The sequence below is a fragment of the Sorex araneus genome, chromosome 2 (genome assembly GCF_027595985.1).
Source record: "Sorex araneus isolate mSorAra2 chromosome 2, mSorAra2.pri, whole genome shotgun sequence".
NCBI classification, from domain to species: Eukaryota; Metazoa; Chordata; class Mammalia; order Eulipotyphla; family Soricidae; genus Sorex; species Sorex araneus.
In genome coordinates, this window is record NC_073303.1 from 50,872,588 (window position 1) to 50,894,785 (window position 22,198).

Below are 22,198 nucleotides of genomic sequence, written 5' to 3' on the forward strand. Positions count from 1 at the left end.
GGAAAATGGGCACTGGTGGAGGGATGGGTACTCGATCACCGTGTATGACTGAAATGTAAGCATGAAAATTTGTAAGTCTGTAACTTTATTCCACAGTGATTCACTAATAATAATAATAATAAAAAAAAGGAGGGCTGGAGTGATAGCACAGCGGGTAGGGTGTTTGCCTTGCATGCAGCCAACCCGGGTTTGATTCCCAGCATCCCATATGATCCCCTGAGCACCGCCAGGGGTAATTTCTGAGTGCAGAGCCAGGAACGACCCCTGTGCATCGCAAAAGGAAAAAAAAGAAAAAGAAAGCGGGTTCCTCCGCTCCCCGCGCAGGCGCAGGGGCCGGGCCTGCTGGGTGGGCGGGGCCTTCTCCAAATGGGCAGGGCCGCGTCTGGGTGGGCGGGGTTGCCTGTGAGCGGCGCCTGGTGGGCGTGGTCAAGGGCGGGGCTTATCCCTGGCGGCCGGTTCCTGGCCCTCCACTCTGGAACCTGGAGGGTCGCCCCCGCGGCGCAGGCACCTGGCCTCCGGACGCCCCTGGCCCCCGGATGTTGATAGATTTGGGGCTGAAGGCGCTCCTCTCCTCTGCCATCTCCCAACCGCAGCTCAGAGGGCCCCGGCCCCGCCCCGGGCCCCTGCAGCCGCCTCTGCTCTCCCCAGGCTGCCTGGGGCCCAGGGTGTGAAGCACACAGGAAACCATGGGGCTGGCTGAGTCTCTGCCCCCCAGGAGGAAGTGGGGGAGAGTGGGGAAATGGGGAGATGCAGTTACCCCAGAGAGGTTCCACCCTATGTCCTTCCTGCCGAGAGAGAGGGGGCAGGGCGAGGGGGCCAGGGTGAAGGGGCCTAGGGAGGGGAGCAGGAGGAGGGGGCAGGGGCATGGGGACAGGTCGGTGAAGGACAGGTGAGGGGTGCCTGGCAGCACCATGGGGCAGGCCCCCCTTCTGCCTGGATTCCTGCCTCATCTCCCCTCCGGCCCCTGGTGTCCCGTGGGAGAAGCTTCCTGCTGGTGCTGGGTGCAGGGCGGAGCAGACAACCCTGCCAGGCCCGCAGAGACCTAGTTCTCACTGGGCCTTGCACCCCCCTGCCCGCCGCAGGCCGCCTGTTCTCACCAGCCCCCTACCAGGCCCTTCCAGGGTCACCCGGCCTCCTCCAACCTGGGCAGCCCCAAGCCTCGCTCCCCTCACTCCAGCCCTGCCCAGAGACTGTCTCAAGTTCTACTCTCCCCTGGCCTCTACCTCCCTTCTCCCTCCCCTCTTTTCCCCTCCCTTTCCTCCTGCCCCTTCTCATCTTCCTCCCTCCTTTGCTCCTCCTCTGTCCCTGAGAAATTATTGAAAGGTTGTTCTTCCTTGCTCCCCTGTGCCCGTGCCCCCCCTTCCTGCTTCCCTCCTATGTATGGTTTGGGGTTTTGTGTTTGGATCACAGCCACAGTGCTCAGGGCTGACTCCTGGCAACCTGTCCCTCGGGCCAGCGCCCTCCCTGCTGTCCTGTGTCTCGGGCCATGCGGGGCTTTCAGAGCTGATGGACGGCTGGCACAGCGGAGGGCCGCCCTTCCTGTTTCCTGTGGGAGCTGCGTGTTAGGGGCAGCCGGGCTGGGCCGAGTCTAGGCAGGCCCTTCAGGGGCTGCGTCCACACCCTTCCCGCCCGCCCGGCCCTACACTGGTGCTCAGCCCCCTGGAGCTCTCCTCCTGCTCACTTCCTCCTCTGTGTGAATTTGCGGCTCCCCTGCCCTTGCACTGCACTCACTTCCTGCTTCTGTGCTCCAGAAGTTTCAGCCGGAAGTGGGGGAGGGGTGTGAGGCGGTTCCGGAGTTGTCAGTTTGTTGCAACTGAGGGCCTGACCTGCTCTGACCCTCACTTGCTCACAGTGGGGTGGGGTGTCAGTCACCCTTGTCCTTTCCCCAGAGCAGCCCCGCCCCTGGGGTCCTTGGCCTCTCCAGCTGCCCGCATCCCCTGTGCACTGTCCCTCTGTGGCCCTCATCCTCTGCACGAGGCTGGCACTGAGGCTTTGAGTGACCTGGCCTGACAAGTTGGCGGGAACCAGCTCGCACATGGAGCGCTGGGTGGGTGGAGAGTGTGTGGCCCTGCTCGGCCCCGTGGCTCCCCAGAGCCTTCCTGTCATGTTCCCCGTCTGCTCCGTGCCTGGGGTCCGCATCCCCAGCCCCGGTGCCCGTGGCACCCGCCCTCCTCCCCGCCCCTGCCAAGCACGTTGTGACCATGGCTGGTTCCTGCCCACTCCAGCACTGCCCTTGGCGTTTGTTCTCAGAGTGTTTGCGGGGGGATCTCCCTGCTCCTGGCCAGGCTCCCCGAAGCCGCTCTGGGGTGAGATGGGCACTGAGAGGCCAGGGTGTACCATCCTGCCGCAGGCTGCGGGCACTCCCGTGGGCGGCGCATGTGACCGTGATGGACAGAAGCCGTCAGTGGGTGACTGCTTTGACGCCCCCTTTGTCCTTCAGCCACTTCCCCAAAGAACACACAGGAACCTCCTCCCGCCGCCTCCGGGTGACATCAGAGGCCCCCACTGCCCACGCTGGTGGAGTCACCAGAGACCCTGAGTTCCGGGACACTCACACCCATGACAAGCGAACACCACGCCCTCCCCCACCACCCAACCCACCCTCCCCCTGATGACCCGGAGCGTTTTCCTTCCTTAATAAATAGAACTGAAGGGGCTAGAGGCCGGCTAAGGCGCTGGCCAGCACCCCACACGGGCCCCCGAGGCCATGGGTGCAGCCCCCAAACGAATAAAATATATTTAATGGGCAAGAAGGCCCCTGCTAGCCTCCCGCACGTTGATCCTGCACCACCTGTGGCCGTGGTGGCACTGCCGGATCCTGCTGGGCAGCAGGACTCCAACATGCCCACAGCCCCCCCACCCCCTCCCCACCAGGTGGCATGACTCCAGGTCCTCTCATCCTCTCCGGCAGGGGCTGAGTCAGGCCCCAGCGGGGCCTGTTTGCTTTCTTTGTGTGGCCTTTGGTTTGGGGCACCCCAGAGGGCGTCTGTCTCTTCCCCGTTGCTGCCCTTGGCGGATGCCCCCTGCCTCTGCACCCCGCGCCTTCCCGCAGTCTGTCTGGGCTCAGTTCATACACTTTAAAACTCGCGGTAAAATATACATAACATGAAGAGACCTTCTTCCTTGTGGTTTTGGGTCCACACACTGCAGTGCTCAGGGGTCCCTCCCAGAGCAGCAGGGGTCACACCTCGACCCCTCACCTGTGCCCAGCCCTGGGAGCTGTCTCCTGGCCTCCATATAGGACTAAGCATTCAGCCACCTGCCCATTTCCCATGATGCCCCTGCACGCCGGGGAAGTTAAGGGGTACCAGGACAGAGCCCGGGTCCTTATGCCCGCTAGGCGGACACTCTCCGCCGAGCCCCAGCATCCCCCTCACACCCCCTTTCAAGCTTTGTTGTGGGTGGGGGCGGCGCTCTAAAGCCTCTTCTCCCATGCAGCTGTCCTGCCGGGCTCCAGCAGCTGGAGCCTCACACACCCTCACACATGCACACACGAACACATATACAAACACCCACACACATATATACACGCTCCCACAACATGCTCACACATACACAGCATGCTCTCACACACAGCATGTTCACACACATAGCGTGCTCACACACAGCATGCTCTCACATACACTCATAACGTGTTCACAGCATGTTCACACACACACAGTGTGCTCACACACAGCATGCTCGCACAAACACAGCATGCACTCACACACAGCATATTCACACACATGCACACAATGTGGTCACACACATGCTCGCACACACACATGCTCGCACACACACAACGTGTTCTCACAGCATGTTCACACACGCACACAGCATGCTCATACACACAGCATGCTCATACACACACAGCATGCTCTCACACACACACAGTGTGCTCTCACACCAGCGTGCTCACACATACAGCATGCTCTCACGTATACTCATAATGTGCTCACACACAACATGCACACATATACACACAGCATGCTCTCACACACAAACACAGCATTCTCAAACACACACAGCATGCTCACATTCACACAGCATGAGCATGCTCACACAGCATGCTCTCACATAGCACACTCACACACACAGCATGTTCACACACACAACATGCTCACACACACACATACACACACACAGAGTCCCTTTTCCCAAGAAGCGACCTTTACAGCACAGGCTGGTCATACTGGTTCTGTGACTTTATTTTATTTATTCTTGGGTTTTGTGCCACACCTGTCAGTGCCCAGGGCTTCCTCCTGGTTCTGTGCTCAGGGATCCCTTGTAGGGCTCGAGGTACCTACGGGGTGTTGTGATGGAGCCCAGGCCAGCCGCTCGCAAGGCCAGCTGCCGCTCCTGGTCCCGGGATTTTATTCACCAGAAGCCACCTGGGACCGATCCAGACTGCGCCTGATGAGATAGCACCTCCCGCATGAGCATGTATGTGAGCAGCTATGTGAGTGTGCGTGTGTGATCATGTATGAGTGTATGTGTGTGCCTGGGTACGTGTGTGAGAGCACTGAGTATATGTGTGTTGTGCGCATATGTGAGCGTATCTGTGTTTATTGTGTTGTGAATGTGAATGGAATGTACATGAGTGTGCACGTGTGAATGTGTGTATGTATTGTATGTGGATGAGAGTGCATGTGTGTGCATGTGTGTATTATGGGTATGCACATGTGTATGTGTGTGTACATGTGTATGTGTGTGTGCGCGTGTGTGGTATTGGTTGTGGAAAGTGTCTGTCTCACCAGTGGACAGCAGCGGGCGGACCTTGGGCCTGTCCTCCTCTGAGTTGGGTCCTGGAGCCCCTGGACAGAGGCCACGCACCATCCAAGTCCTTCCTGTCCTGTCCCATCTGGCCTTTGTGGCTGGGCCGAGGGGGACACCCGCCCCAGCTGCTGTCTCCTGCCTTCCCTTTGCTGGTGGGCAGCGTGAAGCCCGCGTGGCCATCCCTCCTGCCCGGCCCTCCTGCCCGCTGCCCAGGTGCCTGGGCCTTTTGAGCAGATAGGTGTTTAGGCCCCACACCTGCTCTCTGTGACACAGCTGACTCAGCTGCCTCTCCGGGGAAGTCCCCATCTGAGTCTAACTCTCCCAGATGTGGCCCTGCACCCCCTTCACGCCCTCCCTGCCCCTCCCCGCCCCTCCTTGCCCCTCCTCACCCCCTCTCGCCTCTGGACTCTGGCATCACCTGGGCAGTTTGGGGCCTCGTCACTGAGGCCTGGTCCTTCCTCCTCGCCCCTCTTTAGGGGATGTGGAGCTGGGAACTGCCCTGCCCCCCAACACACAGCTCTGGGGACAGGGGAGCCCCATGGGGGTGAGGCCACGCGGTGTGAAGCAAATCGACAACTTCCTCCCAGCCAGGATGAGGAAGCCCCAGAGGAGGCCCTCTCAGCACTGTCGCCCGCCAGCCTCTCGCGCGCAGAAGGTGAGTCTGAGTGTGGGGCTGTGTGTCTGAGTGACGGGTGTGTGGTGTATGAGCGGGTAGTGGATAGTTTTGTGTGTGTGTCTGTGTGTCTGTGTGTAACTGGACTATCCTCTGAGTGGTGTATGGGTCACTTCTCTCAGAAGGGACAGTGAGTTTTATGGAACAGGCATGAGGTGTGACTGAAGTTCCTACAAGCACTCCTGTGAGTGGGAGGTTGAAGACATGCCCTGAAGTCTGAGGCTCCCAAGACCCCCAATACTGAAGATCTCAGGCCCCCCCAATACTGAGGCCCACCGGGACCCCCAGTACTGCTTCCACTCTTATGGAAGGAGTGGAAGGGGGCAGGGACCCCCAGCCTGGTCAGAGGAGGGCCGGGGGTCCCCAGCACACTCGAAGGGATGGACCACAGAATTTTCTGCCTAAGTCCCCAGGTCCAGCCTGGGACCACCAAATGACAGGAGCCTCCAGGGGGGCAGGGAGGGCTGGGGCAGGTGACCTCAGTGAGCCCTGAGAGGGGAGAGACAGCAGGAGGGGGTGCCCCGCAGCCAAAGCCCTTGTGCTGCACCCACACCGTGCGGCAGGAGCTAGAACTGACGGCTGCAGGGGGCCAGGAGGTAGCACAGGGGACCACCCCTGAGGCAGCGGGTATTGGGGTGGCTCTGTCCCGCCCCGTCAAGGGTTCATGCCATGCTGCAGAGCCACTCTTCCCAGCACGCACCCTGGCGGTGGCATCCAAAATCCCCTTCCCCCAGGACCTGCCCACACTGAGCCAGCGCAGCGAGACCCCCATTCCACATTGTGAACCCCGAGTCTGTGCGGAGACCTCACTGCACACTCTCCCCCCCCACACACACACTCGTGGGACCAGGCAGGCGCGGTGCCCCTCCCCATGAGCCCCTAGATATGGGGTGAAGGCACATCAAAACTCGTGGAATGGAAGCTCAGGAGGTGCTCTGCCCAGAGGCCCGGCCCTGCCCGTGCCCAGCATCAGTGTTGGGGTCCCTCGATCGCTTCACGGGGGCCCCCGAGTTGGGCTGGCAGGGGTTATTCACTGCCGATGGCCGGGCATGGGGCAGAGGAGAGCTGGGACTGTACGTGTGGAAGGAGACACCCCTCCGGGGCCCTGCAGTCACCCCCACTAGGGGCCTAGGGGCGAGCTGTGGCGTGGCGTGGCCTTCCGGCTACCCCCACAGCAGCCCAGAAGCTCAGATGTCAGGCCGCCAGCAGAGGGCGACCGTGAAAGGCTGGGCAGGGTCGGGGGCACCAGGGTGAGAAGCCAGGCAGAGGTGCCTCACTGTCCCTGGAACCCGGCTGCCCACGCCCCAGCTCCCGCCAAGAAAGCACCTCAAAGCTTCCACTGTCTGGGGCCAGAGCAATAGCGCAGATTAGCGGCAGATAGCGTCTGCCTTGCACATGGCTGACTTGGGTTCAATCCTCGGCATCCCATAGGGTTCCCTGAGCACTGCCAGGAGTGATTCCTGAGTGCAGAGCCAGGAGGAATCCCTGAGCACCACAGGTGTGGACCAAAATAAATAAATAAAAGCTGATGCTGAAAACTTGCCTCAGGGCTCAGCGTAGTCGGGCAGAGAAGCTGCTTAATAGGAAGTGTATGCATGTGCATGTGTGTATGCCTGCGTGTGTGTCCATGTACGTGCTCCTGTGCAATCATGTGTATGTCCCTGTGTGAATGCATATTATTGTGATCATGTATGAATGTACATTGTGTCCATGTTTGTCTATGTGTGCATGCATGTATGAATTCTTGTATCCTTGTGTCTATATGTACTCCATGTCTGTTTTTGTGTGTGTACTCATTTGTGTTTGTGTCCATGTGTACAAACCTGTGTTTATATATATGTGCAGGAATGTATACATGTGCTTGTGTGTCTGTGTGAATGTGTGTTCATGTGTCAGTGTACACATGTCCATGTGCATACATGCCTGTCCACATGTGTGTATACATCCCTGTGTGCTTCCCTGTGCTTGTAATTGTGCATGTGCATGTGTTCATGTGTCCATGTGCATGGGTGTCCATGTGTCTGCATGTGTACGTCTGTGTGTATGTATGTGCACAGGCTTTCATGTGTGCATTGTGTACATGTGTGTATGTGCACATGTCATGCATGTGTCTTGTGTCTCTTGTGCATGTGTGTACACTTGCATGTTTTGTGCATGTGCAAACATGTGTATGCACATTTTCTGTGTGGTGTGCTTCATGTCCCTATGTTCACACATGCATGTGCATATCCTGTGCATGTGTGTGCATTTTCTACACACATACACTTTGTGCATATGTATGGTTTGTGCCTTGTGTCATGGATGTGGGTTTGTGTGAACCATATCATGTATGTGCATCATAAGTCTGCATGTGTCTGCATGCACCCTGTGTGATGTGCTTCACAGAGAGATTCCTTGTAAGGAACTACTCATGTGCCCTCCAGGGTGGTGCACCCTGAGTCCTGATGGGTGTGGGTCTCACTGAGAGGTGGGGTCTCACTGTGGGGTGGGGGTCTCACTGGGGGGTGGGGTCTCACTGAGGGGGTAGGGTCTTACTGGGGGTGGGGTCTCACTGAGGGGGTGGGGTCTCATGTGGGGATGGGGTCTCACTGTGGGGTATGATCTCACTATGGGGTATGGTCTCACTGTGGGTGGGGTCTCACTGTGGGTGGGATCTCACTGTGGGGTGGGGTCTCACTGTGGGGTTGGGAGTCTCACTGTGGGTGGGATCTCACTGTGGGGACAGGGTCGGTCAGGGCTGTTAGCCTAGAGCAGGTACCAGGGAAGCCACCCTGGGCCCATCGGAAGATCTCAGGGTGCTGAAGGTGGGCAGAGGACCATCCCAAGTCAGGCCTGGCCCAGCTGGGGGTCCTGCTGAGAGGACCCCTGGGGGGCGCGTCCCATGGACCCACCTCAGCCAGGACCCTGTTCTCTCTGGACTGCCCTTCCACCCGTGCTCTGTGGCCCTGAGACACAACCCGGGGCCCTCACAGAGCTGGCGATAGAAGTGCCCATCCCCTGGCTCAGGTGCAACCTGGGCTTCCCGGGGCTGCCCTGGCACTGGCAGCTCACATCTCCTCCCATGGGGGCTGCCCAGGGTCCTGCAGGAGGGGCGAGGGTCTCAACCCTGCACCCCGACCCTGTACCCCATATCTGGGGAGACAGCGGGAGGCTGCCACAAGGGCCACACCTTGGGGGACAGGAAGGGCACCCGGGGCACACAGGAAGCTGAGGCAGAGCGGGGTGGAGGCTTCTGTGGGCAGGTGCCCTGCCTGGTGGCTCGGAGGCCCAGGCTGGGGACGTGTGGACGCAGCACTCTGGGTGAGATGTGCCCTGTCCAGCCGCACTGCCCCAGAGAGGACATGGAGGCCTAGGGGCAGTTCTGCTCTTTGTAAGAAGGGTTGGCCTCAGTTTCCCCAGGTGCCAACAACTGGAGTTTGTCAACCCTGTTGATGAGAATGTTTGGGGCACAAAGCAGTGGGCAGAGCTGAGCTCACTGGGCCCCTCAGAATCCAGGGCCGCCTCCTGAGAGGCCCCGCCTCAGTGGGCACGGCAGTGGGCACCCTCAGACAGGACCAGGATCCAGCCACAGAGCCTCGGCTGAGCCCCAGCCCCATGGTGGGGAAGCTCAGGGAACCCCTGCTGGGCACCAGGATAGTCTGCCTGAGAAGGGTCCAGGAGAGGGCCCTGCCTGATGCCTGATGGCCAGCGAGGGGGACCAGTGCGGTCCTGGGCCCAGCTTCCCGTGGAGATAAGGCCCCCTGCACCGTCCTGGGGGTCCTCATGAGTAATTGTTGCCCCAAGCTCTGCCTGTTCTCTGGAAATGGAGACAGGGCTGGCTCCTGCTCTGGGCACAGCAGGTGACCTGAGGGCCTCTGTCCCTTTGTTGCCCAGCTGCCGCTAGCACCCGTGCCCACCTCGTCCATCACCCAGCCCCCCGCCTGCTACAGGACATCATGTGCTGGCCCCTGCTGCTGGCCCTGCTGGCCCTGCTGGCCTTGGGCCCCGGTGAGTTCTGGGGCAGCTCCTCTCCTTCCATGGGCCCAGGTGGGGCGGAGGCCCCTCTCAGCCCCCAGCACTACCCCTCACAGGGCCTCCCTCCCCCCCGCAGCCCTGCCCCAGGAATGTGCCAAGTACAAGGTCAGCACCTGCCGGGACTGCGTGGAGTCGGGGCCCAGCTGCGCCTGGTGCCAGAAGCTGGTGAGAGCCACAGGCGGCTGCCTGCTGCACCTGCCCCCTGCACCCACCCTCCCCCTGTTGCCCACTATACCCCTCCCCCTGCACCCACCCTCCCCCCCACCGCCCACAGCACCCACTCCTGACCTCTGCACCCTATCCTCCCTCCTGCATCCACCTCTCATCTCCCACTGCCCGTTGCACCCCACCCCTTACCCCTGCACCCATCCTTCACTGCCCCCTGCTGCACCCCACCCTGCACTCCCCACCAGCCCTCTTCCCTGCCCCTGAAGCTGCTGCTGCACAGGAAGTTCACAGCCGTGTTCTAGTACATGGGGAGGGCTCCCGAGGACACAGGTACACACACACACAGGTGCACATACACGCATTATCTACACACATGCATGCATACATCCATACACATCTATCTACACACACACAGACATATCTATCTACACACAAATAGGCAGACATGCAGACATACACATGCACATGCTTATACATATGTGACACAGGTACATATACAGACATGCAAACATGATATATGTCTGCGTATGTGAGTATATATGCGTGCACACAGACACACATACATAGGCACATCTATACAGCACACATCAGCCCGCAGAGGAACTGCGGGAGGAGCTAGGCTCACAGTGGGAGGAGCCAGGTACATTGTGGGTGGGGCCAGGCACACTGTGGGAGGGGCAGGCACACTGGAAGGGGCCAGGTCATAGTGGGAGGAACTAGTCACACTGTGGGAGGAGCCAGCCAGTGCCTGGTGGCACAGGAGGAGCTCTGACCACGTCCCTCCCAGGGAGCCCCACACCTCTCCCCCTTCCCCCTTCTCTGCCAGGATCCAGGGGACTTTCCGGGTGCAAAGTGATGGCCTGGACTATTCCCCTCCGAGTTGCAAGGCCAGAGTCTGGCTGGGGCCCCTGTTTCCTCAGGCCCCTGTGTCGGGCACACGCCTTTCCTCAGGGGACCTGCTCCCCAGCGTGGTTCTGCTGAGGGGCCTGAAACCTGGGCAGGTGCCAGGGACTCTGCCCCAGTTCTGCTGTGACCCGCCCCGCACCGTACCTCTGTCCTGAATCCTGGCTATGAGGAAGGAGGAGCCACCTGTCTTCATGTGTCCCCCAGAACTTCACAGGGCCCGGGGAGCCTGACTCTGCCCGCTGTGACACCCGGGAGCAGCTGCGGCTGAAAGGCTGCCCCATTGATGACATCATGAACCCCACCAGCCTGGCCGAGCCTCAGGAGAACCGGCAGCAGGACCGGCAGCAGCTGTCCCCACCCAGGGTGACGCTGTACCTGAGGCCAGGTGAGATGTGGGGGAGGACGGCAGGGCTCAACTCTGAGACACTCCTGGGTCCAGGCCAGTGGCCAGGAAGGGCCAAGGACCATGGGTACTTGAGACCAGAGCAGCTCCTGGCCCTCAGAGCACCCGCTCACAATCTCTGAAGCTGGGTCCTGTCACTTCTGCGACCTGAGCTCAAGCATCTGGGAGCACTGTGCATTCCAACACACTTACACCCCCCTCTCTCACCCACCCCATAACACTCACACTCATACTAACACACCTCCTCACACACACACCCGCATACACACACCTTCACACCCCTTCACACTCACATACCCCCTCAGTCACATATCGTCAGCCACACACACCCTCACACACACCTCACACTCTCACACCCCTCATGCTCTCACACACTCTCACACCCCTCACGCTCTCACATCCCTCATGCTCTCACACCCCTCACACTCTCAAACCCCTCACACTCTCACACCCCTCACACTCTCACACCCTCTCACACCCCCACTTTCTCACACCCCTCATGTTCTCACACCCCCTCACACTCTCACACCCCTCATGCTCTCACACCCCCTCACACTCTCACACCCCTCACACTCACAATTCTCACACTCACATACCCATCACATTCACACACCCTCACACTCTCACACCCCTCACAGTTACATACACCCTCACAGTCATACACCCCCTCACAGTCACACCCCCAGAGTCACACACACCATTAATCACACATACCCTCTCATTCATACCCCCTCATACTCACACTCTCACACACACTTACACTCTAACAAACACACTCAAATATCTCCTCACACATCCTCACACTCACACCCCATCACACTCACACTCCTCACATCACGGACTTCCTCGCACTCACACACCCTTATGCTCACACACCCCTCACAGTCACATACACCATCACACTCACACCCCCCGTCATACACCCCCTCACACTCACACACCCCCTCATAGTCACACACACCATCAATCACACATACCCTCACACTCACACACCCCATGACAGTAACTCATACACACCCTAACAGTCACACTCACACTCACATTTAACTAGCACTTAGTGCACACCCCTTAGCAATCAGGCAGGCACACAATAACCAGCAGTTGGGATGACGGAGAGCCGCCCGATCCTGGGAGTAAACCTCAGATGGACGTTTACTGAGTGGGGACAAAGGTGGTCTTGGGCCATGGGAAAGGGGCCGTGGGGTGGGAATCCGAAAAACAGCAGAACTAGAAACAGTTCCTAAGATTCACGTGTGAACCAGTATCAGTGTTACTGAACACCACTCTGGGGTGTGCAAGCATGGACAGCGGGGTTGGACTGCGTGGACAGGGCCCCTGGGCCTGCATGTGGACTCGCTTCCCGGGGACACGGTGCTGCCCAGTAACATGACGGCTATGGCCGCGCCAGGCCCCCAACACTCACACACAACACACACACACACATCATCATCATACTCACAAACACATACACACAGTCTCATGCTCACACATACCCACACTCATGCACACACTCACACATACATACACTCTTTTAGATACATACACTCACATTCCACAGTCACACACACAGACATAACACACATACACAGTCACACCTCCACACGCTTTCATACACACACGCTATCCTATACACACACAGTCTGTCACAGACATCACACTCACATACACCCACACAGTCACTCTCTTGCATCCCACAGGCGCCAGCTTTGTCCCTGGCTGGTCTCCCTCACTCTGCTCTTGTTCTGAGGGGCTGGAGGAATAGCACAGCGGGTAGGGTGTTTGCCTTGCACGCGGCCGACCCGGGTTCAAATCCCAGCATCCCATATGGTCCCCTGAGCATCGCCAAGGTTAATTCCTTAGTGCAGAACCAGGAGTAACCCCTGTGCATCGCCGGAAGTGACCCAAAAACCAAAAAAAAAAAACAAAACCCAAAAAACTCTGCTCTTGTTCTGAGCACCTGCAGAGGCCGGACAGGCCGCTGGGTCACAGAACAGGAAACAGGGCCAGGGAGGGTGGAGCCAGGGCACCAGGGTAGGTGTCCAGGTGGGCCGTGCTGGTGGACCCTGCAGCCCCTCGTGCCCCATATGTGCCAGGCCAGGCAGCAGCCTTCAACGTGACGTTCCGGCGTGCCAAGGGCTACCCCATCGACCTGTACTACCTAATGGACCTGTCCTACTCCATGAAAGATGACCTTGACAAAGTCAAGAAGCTGGGGGGCGACCTGCTGCAGGCGCTCAACGACATCACAGAGTCGGGCCGCATCGGTGAGTGGCCGTGGGTGCCCCACCCTGCCCAGGTGACCCCCCCCTGGCCACCCTGCTCACCTGCCTGCCTCTCCCAGGCTTTGGCTCCTTCGTGGACAAGACAGTGCTCCCCTTTGTCAACACACACCCCGAGAAGCTGCGGAACCCGTGCCCCAAAAAGGAGGAGAACTGCCAGGCTCCCTTTGCCTTCAGGCACGTGCTGAAGCTCACCGACAACTCCCAGCAGTTCCAGACCGAGGTGGGCAAGCAGAAAATCTCCGGGAACCTCGACGCCCCCGAGGGCGGGCTGGACGCCATGATGCAAGTGGCTGCTTGCCCGGTAAGTGGCCCCTGTTCCCCAGACCTGGGGCCTCCCACCAGCTTCTCAGAGCACCCATGTTAGGGACACGTGCCAACCTGGAATGGGGAGGAGGGGCAGGTGGAACACGCAACACTAATTTCACCATTGGTTGTGACCTTGAACAAACCAAGCACAGATGGTAAAAACGAGCACATCTCGGGGGGGAGCCATCATGCCGAGAGAAGGGCGCTGGCCTTGCATGGGTTGACCCATGTTCAGTCTCTGCCAACCCATATGTTCCCCCGAGTCCTGTGGATTCCCTGAGCACAGAGCCAGGAGTCAGCCCTGAGCACTGTCAGGTGTGGCCCCACTCCACAAAATGAGTACATCCCTGTGCACTCCAGGAAAGGGGTGCCCTGGTGTGGGGGCAGGATGAAGGCTAAAGAGGCCCACCCTATTAAGTTGGCCCCGCCCTGCTGTGTTGGCCCCGCCCCGCTGTGTTGGCCCTGCCCTGCTCATACTCATTCTACATGCTGGATCATTAAATGACCCGCACAGGTCTGTGTCCGGTCGCCAAGCGTCCCTTCCTGTCCGTTCTGCTTCCCCCGCGCCCTCCCTTCCCTCTCCTGTGTGCTTCCCTGACCGAGTCTGACCCAGGCTTCCCTTCTCTGTTGGGAATACTTCCCTGCAGCTCAGGCCCAGGCCTCACACGTCCAGGCCACAGTCGTGCATGGGTCTGTCCGCCCGAGCCTTGTTCAGGAACCCGCTGCGCCTAGTGGGCCAGCGAGGCCTCCAATCCTGCAGGCCCTCCACGAGCCCTGCGCCCTGCCGCCTCATCCCTGCCAGGGCCCTCCTGGACACCCGGCTCACTGGGGCAGGGGCAAGTCACCACGTATCTGCAGGAGGAGATTGGCTGGCGCAACGTCACGCGGCTGCTGGTGTTTGCCACAGACGACGGCTTCCACTTTGCCGGGGATGGGAAGCTGGGGGCCATCCTGACCCCCAACGATGGCCTCTGTCACCTGGAGGACAGCCTGTATAAGAGGAGCAACGAGTTTGTGAGTGCCCCCGTGCCCCCACCCACCTGCAGCAGGAGCTTCCCACAGGGCCCCTGCTGGGGGAGCAGACCTGTGGGCTCGGGGTACAGTCCGGGGCCTGCAGCCCCTTCTTTCCCCATTCACCCAGGCCCACTGCCAAATGATGCTTTGGATCCAGGAATGTCCAGCTTGGAGACCCCTCCTGAAGCCGGACTCAGAGGGCGGTGGGAAGCAGAGGGTTGGGGAGTGGAAGTCCCCTGGGGTGTCGTGAAAGATCTGGAGCTTTCAGTGAATGTGGGTTGGGAGGTCCAGCCCCAGAGGTCAGTGTATCTGCCCTGCTCCCACCCCAGGGCCGGCCGCAGTCCATCTTTGCCCTATCCATGGTCTGCACATGCCAGGGTGCAGGGAAGGCTAGGGGTGGAGGGTGAGTCCGTGTGGGTGTCTGAGCTGAATCCCTCCAGGACTACCCATCGGTCGGCCAGCTGGCACACAAGTTGGCAGAGAGCAACATCCAGCCCATCTTCGCCGTGACCCAGAGGATGGTGAAGACCTACGAGGTAGGTGAGGGTGTCTGGGAGCTGCCACCTGCCAGGACCACCTGTGTGGGGCCTACCTCCGTGTGCAGCCTGTCACCCGCCCCTAAAGCAGAAGCAGGACCCAGAAGTTTACATTAGGTGCAGGTCACAGAGGGTACCTGCCTCTGCCCAATGCCCCACCCTGGGTCTGCAGGTGGACAATACTGGGCTATCTCTGTCACGGGGCCTTCAGGACTGCTGCCCAGCAGTGGTAGAGGGCTGGGGTGGAGGTCTCAGCTGAGGCAGATTGGGGGGTGCAGAAGAAGTCCACAACTCAGTGGTGGAATGTTCTGGAAGGCAGGGGTGGTGATTATTCATGTTGTCTGGGGAGCAGGAGACCCCAGGCTTGAGTGGTATGTGGCCCGCAGCACCCTGACACCTGCAGGGATTCAGGGTGGCTCCAGGCTGTTCCCAAGTTAAAAGGCAGACTCCCCCTCTGAGGCACCCAGGCCCTGGCACCCCTGCACGGAGGCGGCCCCCCAACCTCTGCCCAGGGAAGTGTCCATCCCTGCATGGATGCTCACTGCTGCCCCATGACAGGAGGCGGGTGGAAGGGTCTGAGCCAAGCTCGCCCCTGGATAACCAGCCCTGGCTCCAACAGAGGGCTGGACATGGAGTGGCCCTGACCATACCCTCCTGCCCGACAGAAACTCACGGAGATCATCCCCAAGTCTGCAGTCGGGGAGCTGTCACAGGACTCCAGCAACGTGGTTCAGCTTATCAAGAACGCCTACTACGTGAGGGACCAGCAGCAGGGGCTGCGACGGGGGGCGGGAGCGGGGGCCCATCAAGAGCACCTACAAGGGCCTGAGAGATGGTACAGCAGAGGGCGTTTGCCTTGCACACAGCCAACCATGTTTGCATCCCATATGGTCCCCCAAGCACCGCCAGGAGTCATTCCTGGGTGCAGAGCCAGGAGTAACCCCTGAGCACTGCTGGGTGTGGCCCTCAAAACAGATAACAAAGAAAAAGACCTGCAGCGTGAGAGACTGCAAGTTGGGGGAGTCAGGGCTAGGAGTTCGAGGCCGACAGTGGGGGCCCACCAGGGCGTCCACAGGGCGAGGGGTCAGGAGTGGTGGCCAGGAGTGGGCCCGCGGGGAGCCTGCGTGTGGACAGCCTGGTTTCTCCTCACAGAAACTGTCCTCGCGGGTTTTCCTGGAGCACAGCACCCTGCCCAACACCCTGAGGGTCACCTACGACTCCTTCTGCAGCAGAGGCGCCCCCAAGGTGGACCAGCCCCGGGGAGACTGCGACGGGGTCCAGATCAACATCCCGGTGAGCTGCTGACCCACCCCTGGAAGGCCCTGAGGGAGGGCCGAGTGCCGGGGGGAGGCCCACGGCCTGCAGAAGCATCTCTGTGTGCTGGGGAGAGTTCAGTCCACACTGGCTTCCCGAGGTGCAGCGGGCCACAGCCTGACTGGTACCTCGTCCCTCCCACTGTCTTGGGAACTCATTCTGCATAGGCAGATGTTCCCATGTCCTGTCTCAGGAGGACACGCCTGGCTGCGGTCACGCGTGTGCAGTTTCTGCCCGAGCCTTGCACTTGGGCCCGCACAGGCCTCATGCAGCAGAGTCATTCGGGGATTGTGGCTCTGGCCCAGTGCTGTCTCCTGTGCAGAAGCACTGCAGCGCAGACTCCAATACCCACACAGACTTAAAAGTACTGGGGAGGGGGTTTTGCATGTTATTCAACACCTGTGTTTGTGGGGCCCTGTGGAGCCCTGTGCTGTGCTGTGCTGCATCTCCCACTTGCTCTGGGCTGAGGCTGCGCAGATGCCCAGAGAGGTGAGCTGGGTTGCCCAGGTTCACCACGTCTCCCATTTACTATGCCACTGTAGACGGGCAGGATCCCCCAGGAGGCTGAGCATCCAGACCCAGACACAACAGAGGCACCGGCTGCCCTGTCCTTCATTTATTTATCTTTTTGTTTTGTTTTTGAATCACACCCAGTGGTGCTCAGGAGTTACTCCTGGCAGTGCTCAAGGAACCACATAGGATGCCAGGGACCAAACCCAGGTCAGCTGCGTGCAACACAAACACCCCACTCTCTGCACTACCACTCTAGCCCCCTGCCCTGTCCCTTATGTGGTTCTGCGTGATTCCAGACCTGGCCAGAGGCAGCTCTATGCACTGAGTGCAGGCTTGGCATGGAGGCACTCGGGGTTTGAGTGGGCACCAATGGCAGCACCCTGAGCACAGAGCTGGAGTAGCTCCTGAGCACTAAAAATAGGGTGGCTGGAGACATAGCAGAACGTGTATCTTGCCTTGCACATGGCCAACCTGGGTTTGATCCCCGGCACCCCATATGGTCCCCTGAGCCCTAACAGGAATGATCCCTGAACACAGAACCAGGAGTAAGCCCTGAGCACTGCCGGGTTTGGCCCCCAAAATAAAAGAATTGAATGTGTACTTGCTAAAAAGGTCTCTCCTGAGGGCCAGAGAGATAGTGCCATGGTCAAGATGTTTGCTTTGCAGTGGCTGACCCTGGTTTGATCTCCAGCACCTCACAGGGTTCCCTGAACCCCACTCAGCACCCCTGGGCTTTAACACCCCAGCCTCAGCCTGCCTGGCTCTTATTGTTCCCTCCTCTTAAGTCACCTCAGTGCCGGGGCCCTGTGATAGGAAGGGCCCTGGAGTGGGGTGAATTGCAGTGTGAGGACGAGCCCTTACTGCCAGTCACCAGGAGTCTGTGCTCCCCAGATCACCTTCCAGGTGAAGGTTACGGCCTCAGAGTGTGTGTCGGAGCAGTCGTTTGTCATCCGGGCGCTGGGCTTCACGGATACGGTGACGGTGCGCGTCCTGCCGCAGTGTGAATGCCACTGCCCAGACCGCAGCCGTGACCGCCACCTCTGCAGCAACAAGGGCTCCCTGGAGTGCGGAGTCTGCAGGTGCGGTGCCGGCCGGCCGGAGGGGCGTCCCGCGGCTGCCAGCGGGGCCCCGGCTGCCACTTGTGTCCTTGCGCAGGTGTGACGAAGGCTACATCGGCCAGAGCTGCGAGTGCAGCACGCAGGGCCGGAGCAGTCAGGAGCTGGAGGGCCGCTGCCGCAAGGACAACAGCTCCGTGGTGTGCTCGGGCCTGGGCGACTGCGTGTGCGGGCAGTGCGTGTGCCACGCCAGCGACATCCCAGATCGCCAGGTCTACGGGCAGTTCTGCGAGTGCGACAACTTCAACTGCGAGCGCTACAAGGGCCAAGTGTGCGGTGGCGAAGGTGCTGCGGGGCGGGGCGTGGGAGGACAAGGAGGGGGGAGTGGGCGGGGCACGGGCGGGGAGTGGTGGGCGTGGCAATGGCGCGGGGCGGGGCGTGGATTGTAAGGGGTGGGCGGGTAGTGGGCGTGGTAAGAGCGTGGCCCTGGCAAAGAGGCGTGGCCAGGCCGTGGGTGGCGGTATGGGCGGGACATGGGACCTGGCAAGAGGCGGGGCATAGGGCGTGGCATGAGGCATAGGCGTGGCAAGGGTTCGGGGCGTGGTAGGGGTGTGGCAAAGGGCGCAGGGCGGGGCATGGACGTGGCTAGGGGCTGGGGGGGCAAGTGGCACGGAGCGGGGCATAGACGTGGGGCGGGCTAAGGAGCACGGAGCGTGGCATGGGCGTGGGAAGGGGCAGAGTATGGGGCGGGGTAGGGGGGCCTGAGCAGGAAAGAACAGGGCTGGGCCGGGTCTTGGGCAGGGCGGGGAGCGGTCCTGGGGCACTGGCGGGGCGGGGCTAGGGGCCAGGGCCGAAGCCCGGGACTAACCGCTCTCATTGTCCAGGCCGCGGCCGTTGCTTCTGCGGCCAGTGCAAGTGCGAGCCGGGCTTCGAGGGCTCGGCCTGCCAGTGCCTCACCTCCACCCAGGGCTGCGTGGACGTGGGCGGCAGCGGCGCCGTGTGCAGCGGCCGCGGCCGGTGCGAGTGCAACAGGTGCCAGTGCGACGCCGGCTACCAGCCGCGACTATGCAAGGACTGTCCAGGCTGCCCCTCGCCCTGCCCGCTTTACGTGTGAGTGTCCACACGCCCTGCGCACGCCCCGCTCTCTCCGCCCGCCGCCGGCGCCCCGACCCAGCGCCCCTAAGCCCAGCTCACCCTCCACTCCAGGCCCGCGCCGGCCCCGCCCCCCGCGCTCACCGGAGGCGGGGCCCGTGCCCCTACTCCCCCGCCCGCGCGCCCGAGCCCGTCCCGGCTGGTCGCTCGTCCCTCCCGCGTCCTGCGCCCGTCCTCAGTCCCGCGCCCGTTCCCACCTGGTGGCCTAGCTGTCCCTCATCCCGCGCCGGTCCTCGCCTTGCGTCCGGCCGTCCCCCGTCCCGCGCCGGTCCCCACCTGGTCGCCTGGCCGTCCCCCGTCCAGCGCCTGTCCCCACCTGGTCGCCGGGCTGTCCCCCATCCCGCGCCCGTCCCCGCCTGGCGCGGGGTTGTCCTCCATCCCACGCCCGTCCCCACCTGGTCCCCGGGCCGTCCCCCCATCCCGCGCCCGTCCCCGCCTTGCGTCCGGCCATCCCCTGTCCCGCGCCCTCAGCCTGTCCCCGTCGTCCCCCGCAGCTCGTGCGCAGAGTGCCTGCGCTTTGGCCAGGGCCCGCTGGCCAAGAACTGCAGTCGCGCATGCGGGGGCTTGCGGCTGCGGAACCTCACGGCCCCGGGCCGCCGCTGCAAGGAGCAGGATTCAGAGGGCTGCTGGCTGTCCTATACCATGCTGCAGCGCGACGGCCACGAACAGTACGACCTGCAGGTGGAAGAGACCCGAGGTGAGCTGGGCCCCCAGCAGCGGGTCTGGGCGCCCCCAGGCCAGACGCAGAAGCCAGGTGCTCGTGGGGTGCTTGGGGCCAGCGCCAACCCTTCCCTGGTGGCAGAATGAAGGGGCCCCCTCGTCCTGCTTCTACAACTGCCATGTGTCAGGGCCCATGTCACTGAGTCCTTGCAGCCCCATGCCCCACCTTAGGATGGGGACAGGCTAGTGTCGCAGAGAGTCCCGAAGGGCACCGAGGAGCTTCTGGTAATGGGACCCAGAGGCTGATTTGGGCTGTGCTGCAGACATCTTCGCATTCCCATAAGGGGGGTCCTCACCTTGGGTGGGGCCGTGGGGTGCCACCGCTCTTCCAGAAATGGAGTCACAAGGTGGTGGGACACAGGAAAAGGGTGTGGGAGGGGGACATGGGAGGCAGGTAGGGAGCATGTGGCGGATACAGAAGTGGGGTGCTGAGTGGATGGGAGGCTCGTCCGCAGCCTGGTGTGGGCCAAAGGCTCAGGAGCAGCCCCAGAACCAGGTAGGGTTGGTCCCCAGGAGATTGGGATGGGGCTAGGGGCCCTGGGAGCCACAGACAGTGCTCTCTGTCAGGTTCTAGGAGGTTTGCTGTGGAGCTTTCTGTCAGGGAAAGGATGATGAGTCGAACCCAGGAGGGGGTGGGGAGGAGGGGTGGTGGTGGTGCCAACTCAATGTCCACAACTCTGCCTGTGTCTGAGGACTGTAGGACCCCGAGCTTCACCTCGGGCAGTGCTCACCCACATGGTGTCTGTCCATCAGGGTATCCGGGTCCCACACACTCTCAGTGAGGGAGCAGGGACTTGTACAGGTGCACCCCCTTTTCTCATTGGGCACCTGGCCAGGCATGCCTGATGCTGGGCTTCCCTGCAGAGTGCCCACAGGGCCCCAATGTCGCAGCCATCGTCGGGGGCACCTTGGCGGGAGTGGTGCTTATCGGTGTCCTCCTGCTGGTCATCTGGAAGGCGCTAACGCACCTGAGTGACCTGCGCGAGTACAGGCGCTTTGAGAAGGAAAAGCTCAAGTCCCAGTGGAACAACGTATGCAGCCGACCTGCACCCCTGGCCCCTGCCCCATGCTGCCTGCCTGCAGGGCCCCCCAGCTCTCACATGCCCTGAGATGGGACTCTCCCTCCCGCACCCCCTGTGCTGAGTCCTCCCCTGAGCTGAGCCCTCCCTCCCGCACCCTTGAGCTGGGCCCTCCCTTCCGCACCCCTGAGCTGAGTCCCTCCCTCCCGCATACCTTGTGTTCAGCCCTCCCTTCCACTCCCCTGAGCTGAGCTCTCCCTCCTGCACCCCTGAGCTGAGCCCTCCCGCTTCACCCTCACCCCTGAGCTGAGCCCCTCCCTCGGGCACTGGGGCTGAGCCCTCCCTCCTGCACCCCTGAGCTGACCCCTCCCTTCCATACCTCCCTGAGCTGAGGATCCTCCTTCAGGACCTTCTGAGATGAGGTCTGTCTGCTTTTTTCTCCAGGATAACCCCCTTTTCAGGAGTGCCACCACAACAGTCGTGAATCCCAAGTTTGCAGACAGTTAGGGCCTGATGGAGACCCCCCCAGATGTGACCAACCAAACCTCACCCATCAGGCTGACTGGGAACACCACATGACTCCAGAGATGCACAATTTCTCGCTGAAGTGACCCATGTGCAGCATGAAGACAGTTCTGGGACAGCGACAGAGCCTGGAGGGTGGGGGTGCTTAGGGCTGGGGCTGCAGGGAGCACTAGCCGCCAGTGCTGTCCTTCCAGCAAGAATAAACTCGCTTAGTGCGCCTGCCCCCCATGGGGGTCTGTGATTTCTCTCCCCGTCGGAGCTCCCTGCAAGCCTGCATGGCAGTGGGGTCCCGAGCGTAGATTGGTGCAGGCAGGGCAGCTGTGGTGGGGGCGGGGACTCCGGGGTCCGCATCACTGTCCTGGGAACCTGTGGGGGATCTGCGGTCTGCACCCCACCCACCTGATCTGCACCAGTGTGTCCACCCTCCTCCCCTGTCCCCCTTTCTTGGGGATGAATTTCTGGGCTCTTCAAGGAAACTACGAGTCAGTCCTTGCCTTCCCGCGGGGGCAAGGGGGCAGGGGGCAGGCAGCACAGAGCCATAAGACAGCTAGAAGGGCTTTGGCCTTGCGTGTGGCCCACCCAGATTTGGTTCCCGGCACAATATATGGTCCCATAAGCCCTGCCAGGAGTGATTTTCTGAGCACAGTCAGGAGGAAGGCTTGAGCACCGCTGGGTGTGGTGCTCAAAAGGAAAAGCAAGACAAAATTTTTAAAGGTGAGGGTAACCTCAACTCTGCAGACAGGTGGCTCTCATGGGATGGGGCTCGGTGGGAGAAGGACACCCAGATGTCCCGATTGCTGCATGGCCAGCAATGGCAGGCTGTGGGGCTGGGGCTCGTGCCTG

At 61.0% G+C, this 22,198-nt stretch overlaps 1 protein-coding gene across 1 annotated transcript; it reads left to right on the forward strand.

Moving 5' to 3' along the window:
* The first annotated feature begins 5,371 nt into the window (after positions 1-5,371).
* Positions 5,372-21,564, forward strand: ITGB2 (integrin subunit beta 2). Its single transcript, XM_004602320.2, has 16 exons — positions 5,372-5,410; positions 9,302-9,415; positions 9,519-9,607; positions 10,721-10,901; positions 13,013-13,183; positions 13,261-13,502; positions 14,366-14,521; positions 14,962-15,057; positions 15,723-15,812; positions 16,210-16,350; positions 17,776-17,963; positions 18,040-18,284; positions 18,824-19,049; positions 19,586-19,788; positions 20,676-20,842; positions 21,275-21,564. Exons 2-16 carry the CDS (start codon positions 9,364-9,366, stop codon positions 21,335-21,337), a joined length of 2,310 nt encoding a protein of 769 aa, XP_004602377.2. The 5' UTR covers positions 5,372-5,410; positions 9,302-9,363; the 3' UTR covers positions 21,338-21,564.
* Positions 21,565-22,198: the final 634 nt, after the last annotated feature.

Bases quoted from the DNA above. Each gene is read 5' to 3' on its own strand.
- ITGB2 (XM_004602320.2), top strand. From the start codon at position 9,364: ATGTGCTGGCCCCTGCTGCTGGCCCTGCTGGCCCTGCTGGCCTTGGGC. The intron at 9,416-9,518 runs GTGAGTTCTGGG...TCCCCCCCGCAG, and splicing joins CCTGCTGGCCTTGGGCCCCG to CCCTGCCCCAGGAATGTGCC. The intron at 15,813-16,209 runs GTGAGGGACCAG...TTCTCCTCACAG, and splicing joins TTATCAAGAACGCCTACTAC to AAACTGTCCTCGCGGGTTTT.